This window comes from Pelecanus crispus, chromosome 18 (assembly GCF_030463565.1).
Source record: "Pelecanus crispus isolate bPelCri1 chromosome 18, bPelCri1.pri, whole genome shotgun sequence".
Taxonomy (NCBI): domain Eukaryota; kingdom Metazoa; phylum Chordata; class Aves; order Pelecaniformes; family Pelecanidae; genus Pelecanus; species Pelecanus crispus.
In genome coordinates this window covers 2,924,338-2,944,696 of record NC_134660.1, presented here as the reverse complement: position 1 = coordinate 2,944,696, position 20,359 = coordinate 2,924,338, and the positions used below count along the sequence as shown (strand labels likewise).

Sequence of the window (20,359 nt, the reverse complement as noted above, 5' to 3'; positions counted from 1 at the left end):
CACTGGGAACAAAGCTGCTTTGCCAGTGGGAGCCAGAGAATGGCCTCGCTGACCTTGCAGGTCTTGTCCACCTCCTCCCTGTCAAAGCCTGTAGCATACGTTGCCCGTTCCTGCATGACATCCTCCATGGTCTACGCAGACAGCCTCATCAGGCAGATGCCTGTGTGCTTCCCACAGAACATTGTGCTTAAATTCATTGCAGAACAACAAAGGAGGAAGTGGAGCTGGAGCTCATCAATGAAAGGAGAACAGAGAGATCAGTGACAGCAATTTCCATGAAAAAGCAAGCTCAAGATGGTGTATATCCATATACGGTTATCGGCTTAGCAGCCATCCCTGGTGCACATCTCCAGCTGCTCTCCAGATGTGTCAGCCATTAAACTGTGAGACGTGTTGGCTGCTGGGGAGTGCCATGGCAGTAATACATGTCTTAACAGATCTGCACTGCAGTCATCTGGGGGGAGGGAGGTGTCTTCTGACCTCACCTGTCTTCCGGACTTCTGTAATGTAAGCATGTCCGAGTGAGTCTCCCTCTCTGCAGAGCAAATCCCACCTCTTTTGTGTCAGACATCTGCCCGGGGAGAGGGACTGTGCAACGCACGTGCCTATTCTCTTGGGTGACTGCACGCAGAGCTGAGAGCAGGTGCTGAGATGACAGCATTCAAATTTTATCATGAAACTCCTCTTCTCTTGAGATAGCAAAGCGGTGGTTGGACATCCGTAGCTGTGCAGAGACACCCACAGGGTGGAAAAAGCAGATGTCTTGAAAGCTCTTTTTATTGCCTATATAACATGACACAAACATTTCTCACACCTAAACACACGTAAAATATCTTTGAGTCCTTTGCTGAGAAACTAAAAAATATTTAAAGCATAAATCAAGTGCGTTTCCCCAAATCCCCTTCCTGAATATGCCACACACCTGGAGGAACAGCATTTCTGCCTCTGCTCACGGTCCGTTTATGCACCACGATAAGTAGGGAGATGGGGACAGGGGGCAAAGGGAGTATTTTGGCTTTGAAGCCGAGAAGCAAGAAGGCTGATCCCTGGCAGACAGGGCTGCGAGAAGCAGCAGGGTCGCAGAGAAGGCAGAGCTGACTCCCCAGCCCTCGCCCAGAGCTGCTGCCGCAGCGCTCCCAGGGCGGCCTCTCGTGGCTTCAGCCAGTGCCTGGAAAAGAAATGCCAGCAGAAAGGGCTGACACCGGCTTTCTGGCTGATGTGCAGCAGGGGCGGAAGAGGTTAATGCCAGCAGCACACACACCTTCTCTGGGACTGTGCCAGGTTTGCCATGTCGCTCTTCCCAGACTGCGATTTCTCCCCGGCAGCTGCCACCACCGTACAAACGCTTGTGCAAACCACTCGGGTTCTGCGGACGTGCCACCTGCTGCTCGCTCCTCCCAGCTGAGGATCTCGGCTCAAGAGCATGAATCAAATCCTCCCTGAAGTGAGAGATGGTTTCTCATCGAAACTAAAATCCTCTGAATTTGGCATCTGAGTATTCACTTTCTAACTGCCATTGCACTGGCATTTTGCTCTTGCCACCACATAAGGAAATATTGACCTGAAGCACTTGTGAAAATATTTATACTGTTTTTGTTTGGGTTTTTCTTTTTTCAGAACAAAGGGCAAAACTGGTAGCCTATCCAGCTCATACTAAGACTCAAGTTTTTCACTAGCACTGTATTTGACTTCAGATAAAAACTTAGGAGCTGGAATAAAAGATTATCATTACATGCAAATGCTGCTTGTGCCAAAGAACAAGGAAATGGAGAAAATGCCTGGTAAATACCAGCAGACCAGACATCTTGGTACTTTCCCGATCTCTCCATAAGGTGTCAGCTGTTCTTAACTGGCAGATCCAAACGAAATGCCGACCTGCCAGTCTTCTGGTCCCAAGTGCCCGGTCTGGCACAGTCTCCTGTTCTTGTTCCGCCTGCCCAAGGAGGGTAAACAGTGCATTATCGCAGTACGTGAGACTGCGATCAGACACTCTGCTTAAAGTGGGGCTTGTATTTTACTACGAGGCCAGGAGATGCAGATAAGTTTGGCTAATACTACCCGTGGCTTAATGGCAGTTGCTGTTAATCTATACAACAAAAGTACAATGATATGTAATTAAAATAGTATTATAGAAAAATGTAATGATACATAATATACAGTAATTTCAGTACTGGCCAGGGCCACCTGCACTGGACAGCCCTCTAACACACGGGAAGATGCAATTACTGCACTGCAGTGGCGCAGGGAAGCATTCCCTCCTGCCGCTGCCGATCCCTGCGCCCACGGTGCTGAGCGATTCAGACACATTTTGCGTTTCAGACGCATTTTGCCTTTCACTACATGGGATGTTTGGAGATGCAGGAGGAGACGGACATCACAGGCCCTGCGCCACAGTCTGCAGCCCGCTCTCTAGAGGGCACTCGGCTCTCACCGAGACTGCCGAAGGGTGCCCAGGGGAGCGGCGTGCGGCAAACCCAGCTCTGATTTGCTTGGCTAATTTTCTTCTAACAGAAATACGCAGCTAAACAGACGAAGTAGTGTCTGCAGTATGTGCTGGGGAGATCCTGCTAGCTGAAGACACGGAACAAGCTATCAGCCCTGACATCTTGCTCCAGCTCTCTCACCTGTATTTAATGGTCACATTTGTAGTGAGGCTGACGTGACCCGATTCTGTGCGTGTGACTATTGCAGGAGACAACACAGGCTTCCTCCCTGCTTCTTCGAAGCCCCCAGCTGCATTCTCCTGTGTATAAGTGCACAGAACGGATGCCAGGCTGAAACTCGCTGCACCAATTTGCCAATACCCGTTTATGTTTTTCAAATGGCACTGGAATATTTTGCATCATGTCGTTAGGCAGGAGCACAGTGAAACCCAGGCTCTCTGTAGGGGTTGTGATTGTGTTACAATGACCCTTTGCTGCTGAAGGTCTTGCCAATGAATTTGCATTAGCTGAGACCCCAGAGAGTCAGCTGTGCAAAGGGCTGTTTCGACCCAAAATGACAAAGTTCCCAACCAAAGGGTTTGTACTGTATAAGCCTCTTACAGCTCTGACTCACCTAATTACTGTTCCTATCATAATCACCATCGTTCCATTGGGTGGTGGATCTTTTGAAGGTGCCCTTTAATGTTTCATCAGTACTAGTTTCTGCAATAACAAATGAGTAACAGATCAAGTATAATGTATGCAAGAACTATTTTTTTTCCTAAAGGAGAGATGTTTGCTGGATTGGATACTACTGACTGGCCTTACATGGAGGGCAGCAGATCATGCCCCAGTGCTGCAGTCCAGTTTTAGCTGGCAGGTGGGTGAATGCGCTGTGTTAGGACCATCAGATGCAACAAGGATACGTTCCAGGGGTATTCCCTGTGACCGCATATCTCGGGGTGTGGGCAGATGCCACGACTTGCACCGTGTCTTGCAGAAGAGAGCAGGAGAGGTGGGAACTTACTCTCAGTTCAAAACAGATATTTCAAAAACCTTCACTTAAAAAGCCTAAGTATGTTTTGGCATGCAGGCAACGATCATATGCAGGTGGTTTACACAGAATTTCACTGAGCTCTAAAAACGCACTGCTTTATTTTATCAGTGTGGCCATAAATATACATAGGAAGAAAGAGAATGAACAACACATCCTGTGTACTGTTCCACTAAGTAATGCTAAAGATATTTGAAGATGCTCCTGCTGGGCACACCGGGGGTTCATGACAGTCGTACAAACTGCTGTGGGAACAAACCGAAGTCCGCTGCTTGAGTGTCCCACTGCTAGGAGAAGAATGGGGCAAAGTTCTTTTGACACAACTATTTCTAATTACAAAAATGCATTTAGAGAAAATCATGCTTTTGACTGGAAATACTTGGTACTGACAACATTTTTAACCCCAAATATTTCTGGATGGAGCTGCTGCCAGGCACCAACAGCTGAGTTGGTGGGGAAAAAAGACTCCAAAGCACATTGGGTTCATTACAGAGTAAACAGTTGGGAATCGTTAGGTGGGAATTACTTTTTGGTTAGAACTCTCAGTTAATGCACTATTAAAATAATAAACATGATTGAGCCCTAATATGTTGCAACGAATCTGAATCAAATTTTCTTAGATTTTTCAGTTTTCAAACATCCAGCTTTTTATGAGGATAAGAAAAAACCCCTCATCATTTAAGTTTTAGTGGAGAGGAGAACAGTTTCATGCGAAGTGTTAGGCAGCTGAACCTCAGTGGAAGGAAGAGCAGCATATGTCCTCAGAACAAGAACAATATTCTCCCTCCAACACAGTCATGCTTCAGGGACTGGGTTTCTTCTTTACTATGGAGAAATATTGTTCCATGGATTATCTGGTGTTAATAAAATTGCTTGATGATTATATAATGGTAGTTAGTTTATGATGTGTAATTATGAGAATGAGTCATATTCCCCAGATAGATCTTCCACAGTTTTTTCTCTGTGTAGCAACAGAAGCAAACTGAATTTTCCTGACAAGAACTGACCAGAGGTAGGAAGGATGGAAGAGGATTCATGACCACTGAAGCACCAAAAAGGGTGGGTAATAGTCCAGTCGTACCCCCACAAATGTGCTCAGCAGCCTCAGCAGTTTCTCCCAAACACATCGGTCCAAAGGAGGCTGTAAATGCAGAGGTCAGAAAAGGTGGTGCCATGGGAGCTGATAGGAGCTTGCGTGTGTTCAGCCCACGCACCCATCACCATGCCATCACCCCAGCCCACCACGGAGGCCGGTTCAGCCTCACCCCTTACTGCTGCCACACACACCCCAAAGGGAAAAGGCTGCATTCTCTCCCAGCCTCTGCTTTCAGCCAACGCACGTCTGTGTTACTGCAGAGCACATGATAATCCTGCATTTAAGTGCACCGGGTGAATTCATGCCCACACTGGGTGAGCCTTTCAGGCTTAAATAGTCCACCATCCTCTCCTGGGCAGGAGCTCGTAACAGTTTCATCACAGGAAAAGGGAAGAGGCCCCATTGCAAACAACTATGGTGTCATCCGTGCCCAAGGCATCTTCCTCCTCCTCCTCCACTCCCTTCTATCTTGGCTGTGACCTGAAGCATGTCAGCCATGCAAGGGCAGGTGTTCCTGAATGCTGTTAAACTCTCAGCTTTGAGGGTACATTGTGACAGTATGTTCTCTCCATTAGCTATACCCAGTGGGGAAAAAAAAAAAAATCTGTTTCAAAACAAGTCCCGTGTTTTAAATCTCACCTTGCAGTTCAATTCACACTTCTTTTTTTGTACCAGTGTGAGAGGCACAGAGGCCTCTCTGGAGCAGCCTTTCAGAGGTCTCTCAAGCAGAAAAGAATCCAAAAGAGCTCTTTAATACTCATAACCAACACACCTGAGACTCTACCTGAATACCTGCGAGCAGCCAGGGCCGAGGATGCACAACACAGAGTCTGTAAAAGACATTCACTGGTGATAAATGAAGACTCCTGCCTTGTCACACTGTTCAGCCTCTCCCCAAGCACAGCCATAGCTGCCTCTCAGTCCCTGCATGTTGCAGCACCTGAAGTTTTCTCAGCTTTCTTCATCTGCCCATGACTGAGAACCGTCCTTAGCGTGGTCAAAAGATATGTCAGTGCCTGTTTCCAGCATTGGCAAGCCCACTGATGCGGGCAAGTAGAGAAAAGTGAATTGAGATGCTCAGCTGGTTATGAGCATCGTGTCACGGAGTGATGCCAGGCAGTTGTGAGTCTGGGCAATGCCAGAGGAAGCTTTCATGGCTCCTTGTGCTGTACTCACTGCACCGCAGGGTGTGAGAGCAAAGGGCACACCGACTTAGGCTGGACGTACCTTGATGTGTTTGTGGAGCAGCAGCTTGATGCTGCAATAAGCAGCACCAGCCCGAGATTTCTTAACGTTTCACTGTCCCATTTCACAGGTACTACTGGGGTTCCTTGCAGTTACCACAGAGTTTATTGAAATCTCTCTTCTGTTAAGGTTTTTCCAACACACCAGGTTCTCTTCTGCAGCACTTATCTCTAGATGTTCCTGGAAACATTATCTAAGATCATCTAGTTAGTCCAGTATGCTTGTAGATGTCTGGACAATCCTCTGAGACATAACTGCAGAGAAAACTACCATTTCACAGAACAGCTTCCATCTTACAGCAGACTTTGAAAGAAAACATTCCATTCAGGAACCATTTGTTCCATAACTTCTATCCCTGATCCTGGCCAGTTATTTCCAGATACACTGAATCCATCAGGCTTCTTCATTTTTAAGGAGCTAATCTTCACTCTTGAGGTATGTCGCCTGCATGAATTCTAGGGAAAAAATGACATTAAATCTTCCTTTCATGTATCAAACATGAAGCCGTGAAGTATGTTGCACACAAGCAACCTCACTGATAGTCAAACTATCCAAACATGTTCTTTTTGTGAATGGAAGACATGAAGCTTAGTCCACCTGAAAGAAATGACTCATACAAAAGATGTAATAAACATCTTTCCAGACAAAAAAAACCCCAAACCCTTACCCTTCTGCAGAATTATACAGAACAATACAGAAATGTATCCATGTCCTTATAACACAGTGGCAGCAACTGGAAGCCAACAGTTAAACAGAACAGAACCCAACAGTTTCATGAGCCAAAGTAGCTGTTAGTACAGAAGAAAATTTCATGCACTTCAAGAGAAAAGGATTTCTCACAGGAACAAGGTAAAATTATGACTTAGACTCCACTAAGTTTTGTAGTGAGCGGTTTAAACTTTCTACAAGCCTTAGAAGGCCTTGCTTCCTCAGACATTTCAGAAATGAAGTCTAGCAGAAGATGAAACTTTAGGTGTGTCCTACTGTGTGGGTGAGGGTGTGCTGGGAGGGGCATTTATAAAAAGATGTTTCCACAAACAGTTGCTATAAGCAATAACAAACAACCCTCTAAATTAGCAACAACCAACATCACAAAGGCTGAGAGAGAAAAGAATAATAGAGCAAATCAATACAGGAAGTTGGGTATCACACAACTAGGTCAACCTACAAAGAATGACAGCTAACAGACTGCATTTTGTTAAAGATTATGTGCCTGGGAAGGAGGACAGACATGAGAGGCAGTCAGGAAAGAAATTTCAAACGTTTGAGGCTCAGGTTGCTGTAAGAGCTCAGAAGACGGATGCTCAGCTGAACTATCTACTGCTATGTATTTGAAAAAGACACAATCTTAAAAGAAGAAGATGCAAGATAGCAAATACTTCCTACTTTTGGTCATGCTGTGTACAGAAATGGAAAACAAAACTGAAGGAAAAATGCTATTTTGATGTACAGCTTATTGACTTAATTCCCAAAACAGGAACTTAACCTTTCTCCTCCAAGTAAGTATGCTTGTATTTGCACTGTGGAAGGAAAACATCCTGACTGAAATTTTGAAATCCCTTCAGGAGTGAGAACATTACCTCTCATATTCACAGACACGTCAAAAGAGACTAGCCCAGAGCCAGGATGCTTTCCCAGGTCTCTCGACCATACGGTAACTGCATTTGGTCTGAGCACATGAGGAGCTACTCCTTGCAACAACCTGTCACGCTTCCTTCCCCTACAGTCTTACACAGAGCTATTTTCCAGTTGTTGTCATACAATTTTTCATAATTAAATTGTTATTTATAAAACATAATTGTAGATGTATGTTTGAAATAAATTGCTGACATGTATGATACTTGCCAATGTTCACTAAGTTTTTACGAGAAATTGCAAAGATGTCAGAGTGGTTCGGTGTACCTACAAAATACAGCCTGTGATATGTTTTCAAAAGGCATAAAGCAACAGAGGACTAAAAATAAGTAGCATACAACATAAGATAACCATAAGCCAGAACCTATTAAAATATCACTTAAGTATAAAAAAATCAGCTGGGATTCCTTGACAATTCCTCATTACTGTCCCATATTATCACAGTTTATTGTTGTGCTGAAAGAGAGGTGAACAGGATGAGGTGAGTGGGATGAGTTTAATTCAGATGACTGTAAGTCAGTGGACTAGATCACAGAAAAGATCTACCTAATTCAGAGCCACCCAATAGAAATTACATGGTTTGTATTAATAAACAAATGGTCATTAACACTTTGAGTATGCGTTAAGCTTCCTGACACTGTCAAACATCTCCCTTTGGCAAATTACCCTTGGCAGAAAAACTATGGCTTGCAAATGAACATGGAAAGAAGGTACTCCCTTTGACGGTGACACCCACTATCTCAGGTATAAATGCAGACCAGGCAAGGTGGAATTTGGAGCTATGATTCCAAAACAACTGTAAGACCAGCTTTGAATTTTACCCGGAGTCATTCGTTGCTGCCACTATGAGCTGTGGCTCCAAGCAGACCTCTAAAAGCTGCCTGCGAGGGAGCGGTGGTGGCAGTGCTAGCAGTGGTGGTGGTGGTGGACGGGGCAGTAGGTATTCCTCTGTCTCCTCAAGAAGAATCACTTCTAGGACAAGTGGTGGTGGCAGGATTTCTGGCAGCAGTTGTGGTGGAGGAAGTTCCAGGAGCAGCTATGGTGGGGGAGCTAGCGGTGGTAGTTACAGAAAGATAAGGCGCTGTAGTTATGGAGGAGGAATGAGCGGCAGCAGTTACGGAGGAGGAATGAGTGGTGGCTATTATGGAGGGGGAATGGGCTGTGGTGGTTATGGAGGGGGAATGGGCTGTGGCAGCATGGGAGTAGGCTTTGGATCAGGCGGGAGTGGGTTTAGTGGTGGTTATGGAGGAAGCTTTGGTGGAGGTGGTGGCAGCTTTGGCAGTGGTGGCTTTCGTGGAGGGAATGTGGGAATTCTCTCCAACGATGAAAAGCTGACCATGCAGAGCCTTAATGAACGCCTGGCTTCTTACCTGGACACGGTCAGAAATTTGGAAATGGAAAATGCTCAGCTTGAACAATTAATCAGGGAGTGGTACCAGAAGCAAGGTCCTACTGGTACAAAGGACTACAGCCACTATTATGGAAAAATTGAAGACCTTCAAAATCAGGTAGGATGTTCTTTGTCAGAGAAGTTTAAGCATTGACAGACTTTTTGTGATTGAGTAAAATCTTTGACGCACCCAGCATGCATACTTCTAAACTAAGCGCCTCTCTGAAAGTGCCTCTTGTGCTTGAAATTCTGCCTTCTGTGCATGCATCCAACCGTCTTCAACTAGACGTGGAGAAATTATGCACACCCCCTATAGCACACCCCACAGACCGCTCATTGGCAGTGACTGCAGACTCTCAGAATGCCTGTAGTGGATTTTAGAGCATGGGGGAAATGGTAACAATTACCCTCTGTGATGTGCAGTGTCTGACATTTGAGTACGGCCCTTGGCCTGCAGGCATGGAAGGTGAGATAGAGCTAAGGCAGTGACGCCAAGCCTCTTGACAGGACTCTTGTACTCACAAAACAGTTTTTGCAGTTCCGATGTTATTTGCACACAGGTACCTCTTTGTTTTGCACTGTAGATGACCTTTCCAGGCCTCTGTTTGTAGGAAATGCTGTTCCCCTCAGACACCTGGGAATTATAACAAGAAGGTCACATTCATATTTCTGTCCCTTGCACAAACCTGAGAGATTCACAGGGAAAATTTTCCTCAGCATATTGTCTTCTCTTCTAGCTTGTGACTGCGGCTGTGGAAGCCAACAAGGTACTTTTGGACCTGGATAACACAAGGATGACTGCAGAAGACTTCAGGATAAAGTAAATATATATTCCTCTTTTCCAGGCACTGACTTCCTTTCTCCTACTTTCCTCAACTTAGTTTCATAAATTCATTCCATAAAGAAGTATCAATCCTCCTGGTTCCACGGCAGCACAACTGAAATAATTTGTAAGACTTCAAAATTCTTCATTATTTCTATAATGATCTTCAATGGGAATACGCCCTATGGCTGTGGAGTCAAAGCTTAAAAAAAGCTTTACTTTTAAGGAAAGAAAAATTGTGATTTTCTCTCACTGAAAGTCAGATGAAACAGATAGATGAAACCTGCACAAAGTCTACAGTAAGAAGAGACAGTGAAAAAGGCCACAGAATACATTTTAATATTAAAGTGTAATATTAATGTTACTATTAATTAATTAATATTAATATTAAACTTTAAGTAGTGGCTGCTGATATAATTCTGCTGATTGAGAGATGCTATGTGCTACAATGTGCTACAAAGTATAGAAATAAAAGCAGACACTGAGATACTGGAATATGTGAACTTTTTCCTAAATAAAGTCAGTAGGAGAAGGACTGAAGACCAGGGCTGACCTTTCTGCACTGTCCTTGGCACAGGTACGAGACGGAATGTGGTCTCCGGCAGAATGTGGAGGCTGACATCAATAGCTTGCGACCCTTGCTGGATAATCTGACTCTGAGCAGGTCTGACCTGGAAATGCAATTTGAGTCTCTAAAGGAGCAGATGATTGACCTCAAGAAGAACCATGAGGAGGTAAGAGCCAGCTCCTTGAAATACAGACTGCAGAGGAAAACAAGAACACTTACAAAATCGGAAATGTGGGCAGGTTTCGCGGCTAACACCCTCTGCACTACGTAGTTTTCCCTGCTCTCCTAATGTGCGGCAGCTCAGCAAGGGGCCTCCTGAGACAGGCTGAGTGCCAGGCCCAGGCTGCTCCAGGGCATCTCTGAGCACAGTCCCTCTCAACAAGCAATGACTGGGCAGTCAAGGCCAAATAATTGCAACAAGAAAAAAACCCCATCATACATATGTATCTTGTTGAAAGGATCCAGGATGGTTTATGACTTCAGACCAAGTTAACTGGCTTCAAAACTCTTTTGCAAAGTAATTTCCCCATTTTTGTTTATTTGCCTTGGGGCTGGGTTTTCTCCGCAGGAAATGAAATCGTTGCAAACACAGTCCAGTGGTGATGTGAATGTGGAGGTGAATGCTGCTCCAGGAGAGGATCTGCTGAAAAAACTGAATGATATGAGACAAGAATACGAAAATATTATTCAGAAAAACCGTGAAGAGGTTGAGAGTTGGTATGAAAGCAAGGTAAATGGTTACAATTTGAACGTTCACATTACAAAAGAAAAACAATACCAACTTTTGGTAAGAACTTCCTGTAGATGGACGACACTTTAAACAGCAACATCCATTGTTTTTAGGATATAATGGTAGAATACCTTTGATTAAAATAAAGACAATCACAAGCGGGCTTGAACTGCACTGGCAGAGCCATATAAGCAAGTTTAAACATATTACAAGCAGTCCTGCTTCAACTTGTGTTGCCAGATGCTTCCATGATAAACTACCATGCTGACATTGTTAGTAAAACTCAGAAACTCCAATCCTGTGTATTTATTTTTCAGATGGAGGAAGTGAGTCAACAAGTCCACTCAAGTGGCCAGGAGATACAATCAAGCAACCAACAGATCTCTATGCTGAGACGTGAATATCAGAGCCTGGAAATTGAGCTGCAGTCACAAATCAGCATGGTAGGTAACGATTGCTACTGATCCTCTGATACGCAAAGAATCCGTGAGTTGCTGGAATGACAGGAGATCAGCTATAACTAGCACTCCATTTAATGAAGATGCTTGGTGCATCTGACACCATGTAAGATTTTCTCATTTTGGGCATAAGAATGATTTAATCCTGCTACATTCCCATAAATACTGTATTTTTTCCTTCATTCTCAGTTACAGTCTTTGCAATCCAACTTGGAAGACACAGAACGTCGCTATAGCATGCAGCTGCAGCAGATCCAGGGTATGATTGGCCCCTTGGAGGAGGAGCTGGCCAGCATCCGCTGTGAGATGCAGAGTCAGAATGAAGAGTACAAGATGCTGCTGGGCATCAAGACCCGCCTGGAACAGGAGATTGCTCAGTACCGGGCACTGCTTGAGGAAGGACAGCATGATATTAGGTACATACATTCAGATTAATTAACATGTCATCTACGCAAACAGGTGAAGATGAAAGTAGCAATATTTATATTAGGAACTAGTGCAATTGATTCATCACCAACATATATAATACGATCACAAGGATTCATATGGAATCTAAATCTTAGCCGGCAGCGTACAAAGCTGTATTATTCTATACTTATGAACTGGACAAAAACATTTCGAAAAGTATTTAGAACTGCAATATGCCATTTCTTCTCCTAAGTACAATCAGAAAGTACAGTTATATATGAAAATGAAAGGTAAGCAAGAAAATAACTGTCTTTTATAAATACTCAAGGTACGTATTTTGAAAGTCATCTAAAGCCATTGGTTATCTTTCTTTTTCCTCTTCTGTGCAGATCAGTTAATTTGTCCTTAATTAGGACAGTTTAAAACCAGTTCTCTAGCACGTTTCACACAATAGTTCTTTCTCAGTCCTACGAGGAGCTCAGAGGGAGTCAGAAAGTGGCCTCGATACAGCTGATAGGATGCCAGACACTGGCCACGTTGCTATAAATCTTATACATACATGTCCTTTCCTCCTTACAGCATCTCACAGGGAGGAGCTGGTGGTGGATCTTCAGGAGGAGGAGGTCGTGGAGGAACTAGCTGGTCTTCTGGAAGAGGAAGTAGTGGAGGAGGAATTAGCTGGTCCTCGGGTGGAGGAAGCAGTGGAGGAAGATTTGGAGGATCCTATGGAAGCACTTCCTCTTCCGGAGGTGGAGGAGGAGGGAGCGGAGGAAGAACAGGAGGTGGAGCCTGTGGTAAAACTTCAGGTGGAGGAGGTGGCAGTGGTGGAGGAGGAGGCGGCAAATCCTGCCTCTCCCACTCTTCATCTTCCCATTCCCAGTCTGGCAACTCTTGTGAAAGCCGAGGTAAAAACTGGAACAAAAGAGTACATCCTCCCATTAACTTTTTTCTCTGAATAGCAGGAAAGGATATGACAACTTCCTTCCTTATTTGGAAATCTGGAGATATTTTTGCTATTTTTTCCCCAATTGTGTTTTAAGTCCACTCTGACATTTTTTCTTATATCAACATGGTAGCATTTTCACACGTGCCTCGAATGACAGGGATGTTATGAAGAGTTGTATCAGAGGGTGTGTAGAAAGAGGAAATGAAAGAAAAGGGAAAATAACACCCAATCCAAAGCACGCAGGGAACCAGAGAAGTCAGTAGTTTCAGAATGAAGCCAAATGTTAGAAATGTAGCTGGTATTAAGGGGGCAAAATGGTTAAAGCAGGGTAAAATGGCTGGAACACTCATGACATTTAAAATATAAAGGGTATTAGCTGCAAAATCCTGAGGTAGCAAAAGATGGGGAGTGACCAAAAGGTCTTTTCCATGTCTGATTTCATGGCTGTGATTCCAGGAGGTGCTGGAAACCTGAAGCTCTGCTTGGAAGGGAATAAAACTTTGGAGAGAGGAGCAACAATGGAGGAAGTGTCCGAAGCCATAAAAACAATGAGACTGGGTAAGGCTCCAGGTCCCGACAGCATCTCAAACAAATGACTGAAAATGTTGAAAATGAACAGGAAGTTACAACTTTTAGAAAGATTCTTTTCCAGTTCTGATTTTTTAAAAAAGATGGAAAATGATCCTGCTTTGAGGCTTCCATTTATTCATTCTTATCAGGGAAGTAACAGGGATATTAATCTTACTTAAAAATGCAGTCTATCTCACAAGCATGCTGTTTTCCATCACAGACTGACAGTTGGGCATGGAAGTATTGGCTGTAGACCAGAAGGCCTGAAGCCATTAATATAGAAAGTAAGAATACTGTACACAGAGTCCCTTGATGCTGAAAACAAAGGCAGTGAATTCAGAAGGCCTTTGGGTAATGAGTAAGATTTTTTGGAAAGATTTGGTGTAGATGAGATCTCGTTTTTAAAGATTAATAGGCTTTGCAAACTCCTCCGTAAAAATTTACTCCTTTGATCAAACATCCTATCTGACCTGCAACAGTCCTACATATACTAATGTTTGGTAGGCAAGATTAAAATATATCATGTGCCAGCCTACTTTAACTTTCAAAAATTTGTTGTAAATACCCATACACACATAAATACAGATTCTAAGTTCATCTGTATTTGATTTATACTGCTACAGTCACTCTAAATTTAAAGAGCGATTTGCACTTACTCAGTTGAGAATAGAAGCAGGTCCATGTATTTAATGTGATAAAGCTGCAAAGACACATGCTTGTACAAATATTAAGTCTGACACTGTTCTAACCTTTCCAGAATGCTGGGGAAAAAACCTATTCCACTGAGAACTGCACAGTCTATAATTATGAAGTAACAAAAAGATTAAAAATGCTGAATGAGATAACACTTCTTCAAAGAAATTCTTGCTTCCCTTCATCTTTCAACAGGGAGTTTTAGAAAGTCTGAGGACTGATTAGCAAAACCAGCACCCTCCACTGCAGGACCTTACCAGTGGGCCTTTGGACCAAGCAAGAATATACCGAGCATGTCCAGTCACGCCTCTGCGAAGAGCAAGAGCAAACACTTGTCCAAGTTACTCAACACTCTTACTCCAGGGGCTCATCAGAACCCTCTGAATGGCCTACCTGCTTCTTCCATCTGAATTTCTGTGCCTAATCACTGTTACCTGAGTTAATCTGTACCATGATTGGTATTCTTGGGGGGGGGGGAAGAAAAAAAAATACCCAAAAAAATTAATGCTAATAAATCTTTGCTTATCTCTGATGCAACCAGAAAGCCATGTCTGGGAGAATTTCCTTTAGCAGACATTTTTGTTTGAATCAGTTACAAATATCAAGCCCTACCTGTGGAATACACAATAACATGTCAGACTGTGCAAAACCCAAAAGTTTGCCACAACTTATTCACCATTTAAGACTAACTGGGCAAAACTTTGAAGAATACACCACCAGGTACAATGCTTTGGTAGTCTCTGCAATGGGAAAACTAACAGTCAAAAAACCTACTTGCTTCTGCCATTAACTTCTATCAGGGAAAGGGAGGGTGTGTTTAAGGAACTGACTGTTCCCTAGAAAGCCTCTTAAAAAAGATCTTCCTAAGGAGTCACTAAAATGCATTATGAAACTTTTTTATCATGGAATTTAAAGATGGAAATTTTCAGCTCCCAGTACCAAAACACCCCTGAGTGCAGAACTCAAATCATGTACAATTAATTGTCCAAAATAAACATATTTCGAGTGCTACCTGCTTGGGTACATGTCGGATAACAAGTGGATAAAAGTTCAGTAAAAGGATATTCCTACTTTGTGACAGGAGTTATCTGTACTGTAAAATAAATTCATAAAGCTGGAGTACGAATCAAACTGCACGCATATGGCCTTACAGAAGAAGGAATTCACAGGCTAATTTTACTGATCATAACCATACCTTGCTGTCTGGTAGCTGTACAATACCTGGCCTCTTCTATGTATTTCCACTTCAGGGTATTTCTCATGTCCAAGTATGGGCGGGTATACATTTTACAAAGAAGACTGGCAAATTATTCCTATGTAGGATGTGATTTTACAAAACCCAGTGGTAGGTTGAGAGGAAAAAAAAAGATATCCAAGAGAAAAGATTCCCAAACCAATTTTAAGGGTTGCCTACAGACCAGACAGCAGAAGGACTGCTCACAGCGATAAGGGGCAAATGCCCTAAAAGACAGAGATTGAAGTTTTTCTCTTTAATTATAGCCATGTTTCACTGCTTTATGCCCTGGATGGGTGCTAACTGGCCAGAGGGTTCTCTGCCCACTCCCCCATGCTGTATCCCTTACAGTGCTTTTCATTCCTGTTGAGGGTAATGAGAGCGTGGGGTCTGCATGAACAGAAGTTCTATGGGCTGAATTGCTGAAATGAACTATATGGGGAATTTCACTTGAAAATAATTCAGAGGCCTTCTCACATGACACCTGTTCACTAATGCATTCTTCATCCCTTGCATTTCTCAACTCATCTCCTTAAACACAAACAAAGGGAACCAGATAGGAGTATCACTGCGGTAAGTTTTTCTCTCTCAGTTTTACAGTCATGAGTTTTGTTTTTTCACTCTGAGGAAGGCATCACCCACTGGAGAATGTTGAGAAACTCAGATTGAGTGGGAGACCGTGGGAACAGGAATCCTGAACGCCCGAGTTCTAGGCAGATCTGTGCCAGTGATTCACTGCGTTGCCTTATGCCAGGCTCTCAGCCAATGTGGTTAGTGTTTGAAAAGAAAAAAAACCTAAGAATAATTTTTTTTTTCTGACCAGTGCCTCTATGGGGGCCTGAGAAACTGGCTAATCTTCATGAAGGACTACTTTATACATAAGCAGGCACTGATATCCCTGACCTGACATGCAAAGAGGCAGCGTTGATTACGTTTGCAAGGATACCCCCATCGCCCTCCTATTGCAAAATCGCCTATTTCATTTTTAAAACCCTTGCAGCATCAAATCATACTTGTCTCTATATTGCTAGCTGTCCCCTAAACCTACTTTCTCTGCTCTGCTACTTTTATACCTCTTGCGGGCTGTGACAATTCTTTCTTAGACCTGTCTATTCAGGATACTAAACTAACAGCCCAAATTAAAGAATACTCCCAGTAGAGCAGCCCTGCTTCTCATGCCTCCTCTAAGAGCCTGCCAAGTTAATATCAAAAATGTTTGTGCTGAGTGCATGCTTCCTGCCTTTTATAGGCTGATTTACAGGCCATCGCCTGACCTCTGGCCTTATAGCAACACCTGGGAGGCTACTGAGGAGGTTAGATACAATTTACTTGGAGTAGTCTGTGCTGGAGCTTGCTGCTCTGCACCGTCGTAGCAGCTCTGAGGACTACTGATACATCTTGATCCTGTCCTTCCTTCCAAAAATATAGCTTACTTTTAGTATTTTTACTGCCAGTTATCTAATTATCTAGCATCTATGCATCTAACCTGGCAGAAGAAATTCCACCGAAACAAGTCCTTGTGAGAGCAAAGCAGAACGAAACTTGAAGATTTTAAAGTGCTGGAAAGAGAATCCAGACGGCCATGAGGCAGTTCAATACTGTACCTGAGAAACCAGTACTGCAGTACAAACGTGCAAACATTAGAATGCAATGCGTGGTAATATGCTATGCAATTCTGCTGCTGATTGAAATGCTTATATTGATATGTTATAATCACACACAGAAATAAGTAAAAATTTCTGAGCAATTAGGATACATAATATAATCCTAAAATCATAGAATCGTTGAAGTTGGAAAAGACCTTTAAGATCATCAAGTCCAACCATTAGCCTAACACTAACATTACTATTGCTACTTTTACTTCTCAGCACTGGTCGGACTGTCTTTTTCCTTACCTAAAATCTGTGCCTTTCTTAACAAGGTGTTCTTGTAATGTTCCTTGCATGTAATGAGTCTGCATCTATAATGCAATAAGCTTCATAATATAGTTTATTTGCTACACATTACAGTATGTGGCAAAGGAAATACAAACCACCAATAAACTTAAAAAAAACCCTACTTAATTATGGCATTAGTGCTCATTACAGACAAAAAGGAGACTGAATTTAGATGGTTTCTTACCATACCCTGGAAGAAAGTGCCAGTTTAAGTAGTCTTTCCTTTTTCCATTTTGTATATACAAAATCTGCATCTAGGTTATCACTAGCCTTTGCTTACTGAGAGAACAGGTTTGTAATAATAACAATGATGCAAAAAAACTTATGTGGAGGAACAGAGCTAGAAAACCAAAACTATTGCAAAGCAGGAATAAGAAACAGAAATATTGTAGTGGCAGGTGTCAAAGCTTAGGGCATGCTTAAACTGGGACTCCAGCGATATTAAGAGTAGTGAGGAGAACCTTGCACTTCTTATTTACATGCATTTTGTTAGGCATTAATCAGCATAATAAGCTTTAATTTTATGAGCACAAAATGTTGCAATTCGGATACTTATCTGGTGTTCCTATTAGTGCTTTGAGAAGAAAATTGTAGTACGTGTTGGAACAAGATCTTCAGAACAACCTTAGGCAAAAACAAATGTGCACACACACTCCTGTATGTTTGGCTTCAGTACTCCCAGAGCAATTCATCTGTCCATTTGAAGGCATAGATATAATTTCAAAATTGCCTATGCATATATTCTGCTGATCTCTCTTTTGGTTAGCATTGTCAGCCCTATTAATTGTCAAATGCTACATGGGCTATATTCATGGGCTACAGAATTAGCACAGCAAAGTATGCCATTTCGCTGCACCATTGGGGAGGAAGGAAGAAACGAGCTTTTTCTAGGTTTTTCTAGAGCCTGCCCATCTCTACATTAATGTCCTAGTGGGTTTTCTTCACTTTTAACACAGGTTGCTTAGGCAGTCATTTGCTTAAAGTGTTGGGGTTTTTTTGTGATAATAATTCTCTATATGGACAATCAAGCAGGGGCCAGATCCCCAAAGGCAGTAGGCATAAACAGGATTTAGCTCTGATTCCCCAGTCCTGGCTCAGTGGGTATTTAACCACCTTGAATTATTACCTTCACTAAATCTTGCTTTCTGACTAACAAGTTCTCTAGGCTGCTTCTGCACTTGCTCAGACCAGGCCGAGGCTAAGGGGAGCAAGTACCAGCCCCTTCCCACTCCCCACTGGCAAGCAGAGACCACGCAGGTTGCCCCTGACGCGTGTAAATGCTCCGCAGACTCAGCCCAGCAGCGCGCCTCGCAGGCCAGCAGGACCTTCCTCCCTGTAAAACACTTCAAGAAGAGTGGATGCCTTTCTTTCATACAACACACCAGTGGTAGCAACAGAAAGTACAATGTGTGGATTAGTGCTTTTGCAGGCTGGGATTCAAATCTTTATGTCCCATCTCACCGCATACTGCAGTAATCAAAGCCGTTAAGGTGACGTTAAGTTGTAGGTGCCCACAGCCTGGAGGGGAGCTGAGGCTGCTTATCCCAAATGGACTGAGGCACCTAAACTCTAGAGAGAGGCAAGAGACCTTGTTGGCAGATGCTCTTATTGTGCCCTCCAGCTGTTATAGGCGAGATGAAAAACACTGTTCTGTTTTGGTACCAACAAAAAAACCTATTCAAATCAAATTGACTTCACTCTGCAGGAGACTGGGGCATTCGCAGAGGGACAACTCTCTGATTCTGGCTCAGAAAGTGATAGAAATGATAACTGGCAGCTGACAGGCAGTAATTAGCAGCCTCTAAACTGCCTGCCAGCTGTAGGGCACAACAGCCTTGACCCATGGCTGCCATATCCAAATGACAAAAATGGTGCGTACATTTTCAGGATCTGAGCAACAGGCATTCTTCCCATCAACCTACTTGCATGGAAGACCCAAGTTATCCTGCACAAAAGTGTTCCCTTGGAGAGTGCTAGAGGTTTTAAACTTCACCGGCAAGTTCACTGCTGCCTTAATAGTCCCTGTTTCCTTTGCTGGGTCTAAATTTCTTCAGAAATTATTGTGATTTCACTAGAATATTATGAGATGAAGTAGGAATGAACAGCAAGCGAGCACAGGCTCCTAGGTGAAAACAGATCCTCTCTTCTCACAAAAAGTTCTGGTAAGAGTGATGGGAAGAGATTATTAAATAGATCAAGAGAATAAACTGTAGCACTCGCCTGAGGCATGGCATCAGAATGGCAACGAATTAAGAGGAAAGGTTTTAATTTCTCAGTGCACAGACACAAAAGCAAGCATACATTTTCTCCAGGTCTTTTTTGAATGCAGCAGCTCTAGCCTGTTGTAAAAGTCTCCCAGTTTTGCTAAAATATACAGCAGCATGGGCTGCTTACAGAGTTTGTCTTCATTCTGATGCTAGGCAGTCACTTCTTTGATATGTATCTCGGAGGCCTGATTAAAAGGAAAACAATAACAGAGAGAGAGTGCAAGAATGTCGGCTGTACTTGAAATATGGCATGTGCTGAGCTTAACAAGCAGCAGTACGCAGTGTCAAAACATTCAGATACTCTGCAGGCTGAGTAAAGCTGCTGGCTGTGGGAACAAATGTCCTTATTCTGGTCTGACTTGGGAACAGCAATGTTATATAGCGCACTGGATGCTGTATCAATACAAAACCATTCATGATTAAACTGTGCATCATATATAGAAAAGAGATAAGAAAAGGTCCTAAAATTGCCAGTTCCTTTTAGGTAATTCCATAAATTATAAACTTTACATCATCCATATAACACATTAGCAGAAAGCATCAGAGAACAAACATTTTTGAAGGCTCTTTAAATGTGCTCAGAAAGGACAAATTCATCCTGTCCACAGAATAGATCTTCTCTGGTTTGTAAAAATTTGCACGTTAAATATTTAATAAACAATAAATTAAAATATGCCAGGAGGGAGTTCAATGTATGCAGCTTACAAGAGGATGAAGTACTCATAGTTCACCTGTATTTTCCAGGTATCTTAGTGCTACAGTCCAAAGATACATACTACATTTTTGAGAACACAGTGACTGCGAAAGAAACAGATATCACAAGGGAAAATTTTCAGCTGTTAAGAATACAGCATACCCTAATAGCCAGGAGGATTTCTATAA

At 43.0% G+C, this 20,359-nt stretch overlaps 1 protein-coding gene across 1 annotated transcript; it reads left to right on the top strand.

Moving 5' to 3' along the window:
* The first annotated feature begins 8,298 nt into the window (after window positions 1–8,298).
* Window positions 8,299–14,260, top strand: LOC104031780 (keratin, type I cytoskeletal 19). The gene is made up of 9 exons (XM_075722958.1): window positions 8,299–8,961; window positions 9,581–9,663; window positions 10,244–10,400; window positions 10,803–10,964; window positions 11,282–11,407; window positions 11,612–11,838; window positions 12,410–12,735; window positions 13,233–13,334; window positions 14,235–14,260. The coding sequence occupies exons 1-9, from the start codon at window positions 8,299–8,301 to the stop codon at window positions 14,258–14,260; spliced, it is 1,872 nt and encodes a 623-aa protein (XP_075579073.1).
* The last annotated feature ends 6,099 nt before the right edge of the window (window positions 14,261–20,359 follow it).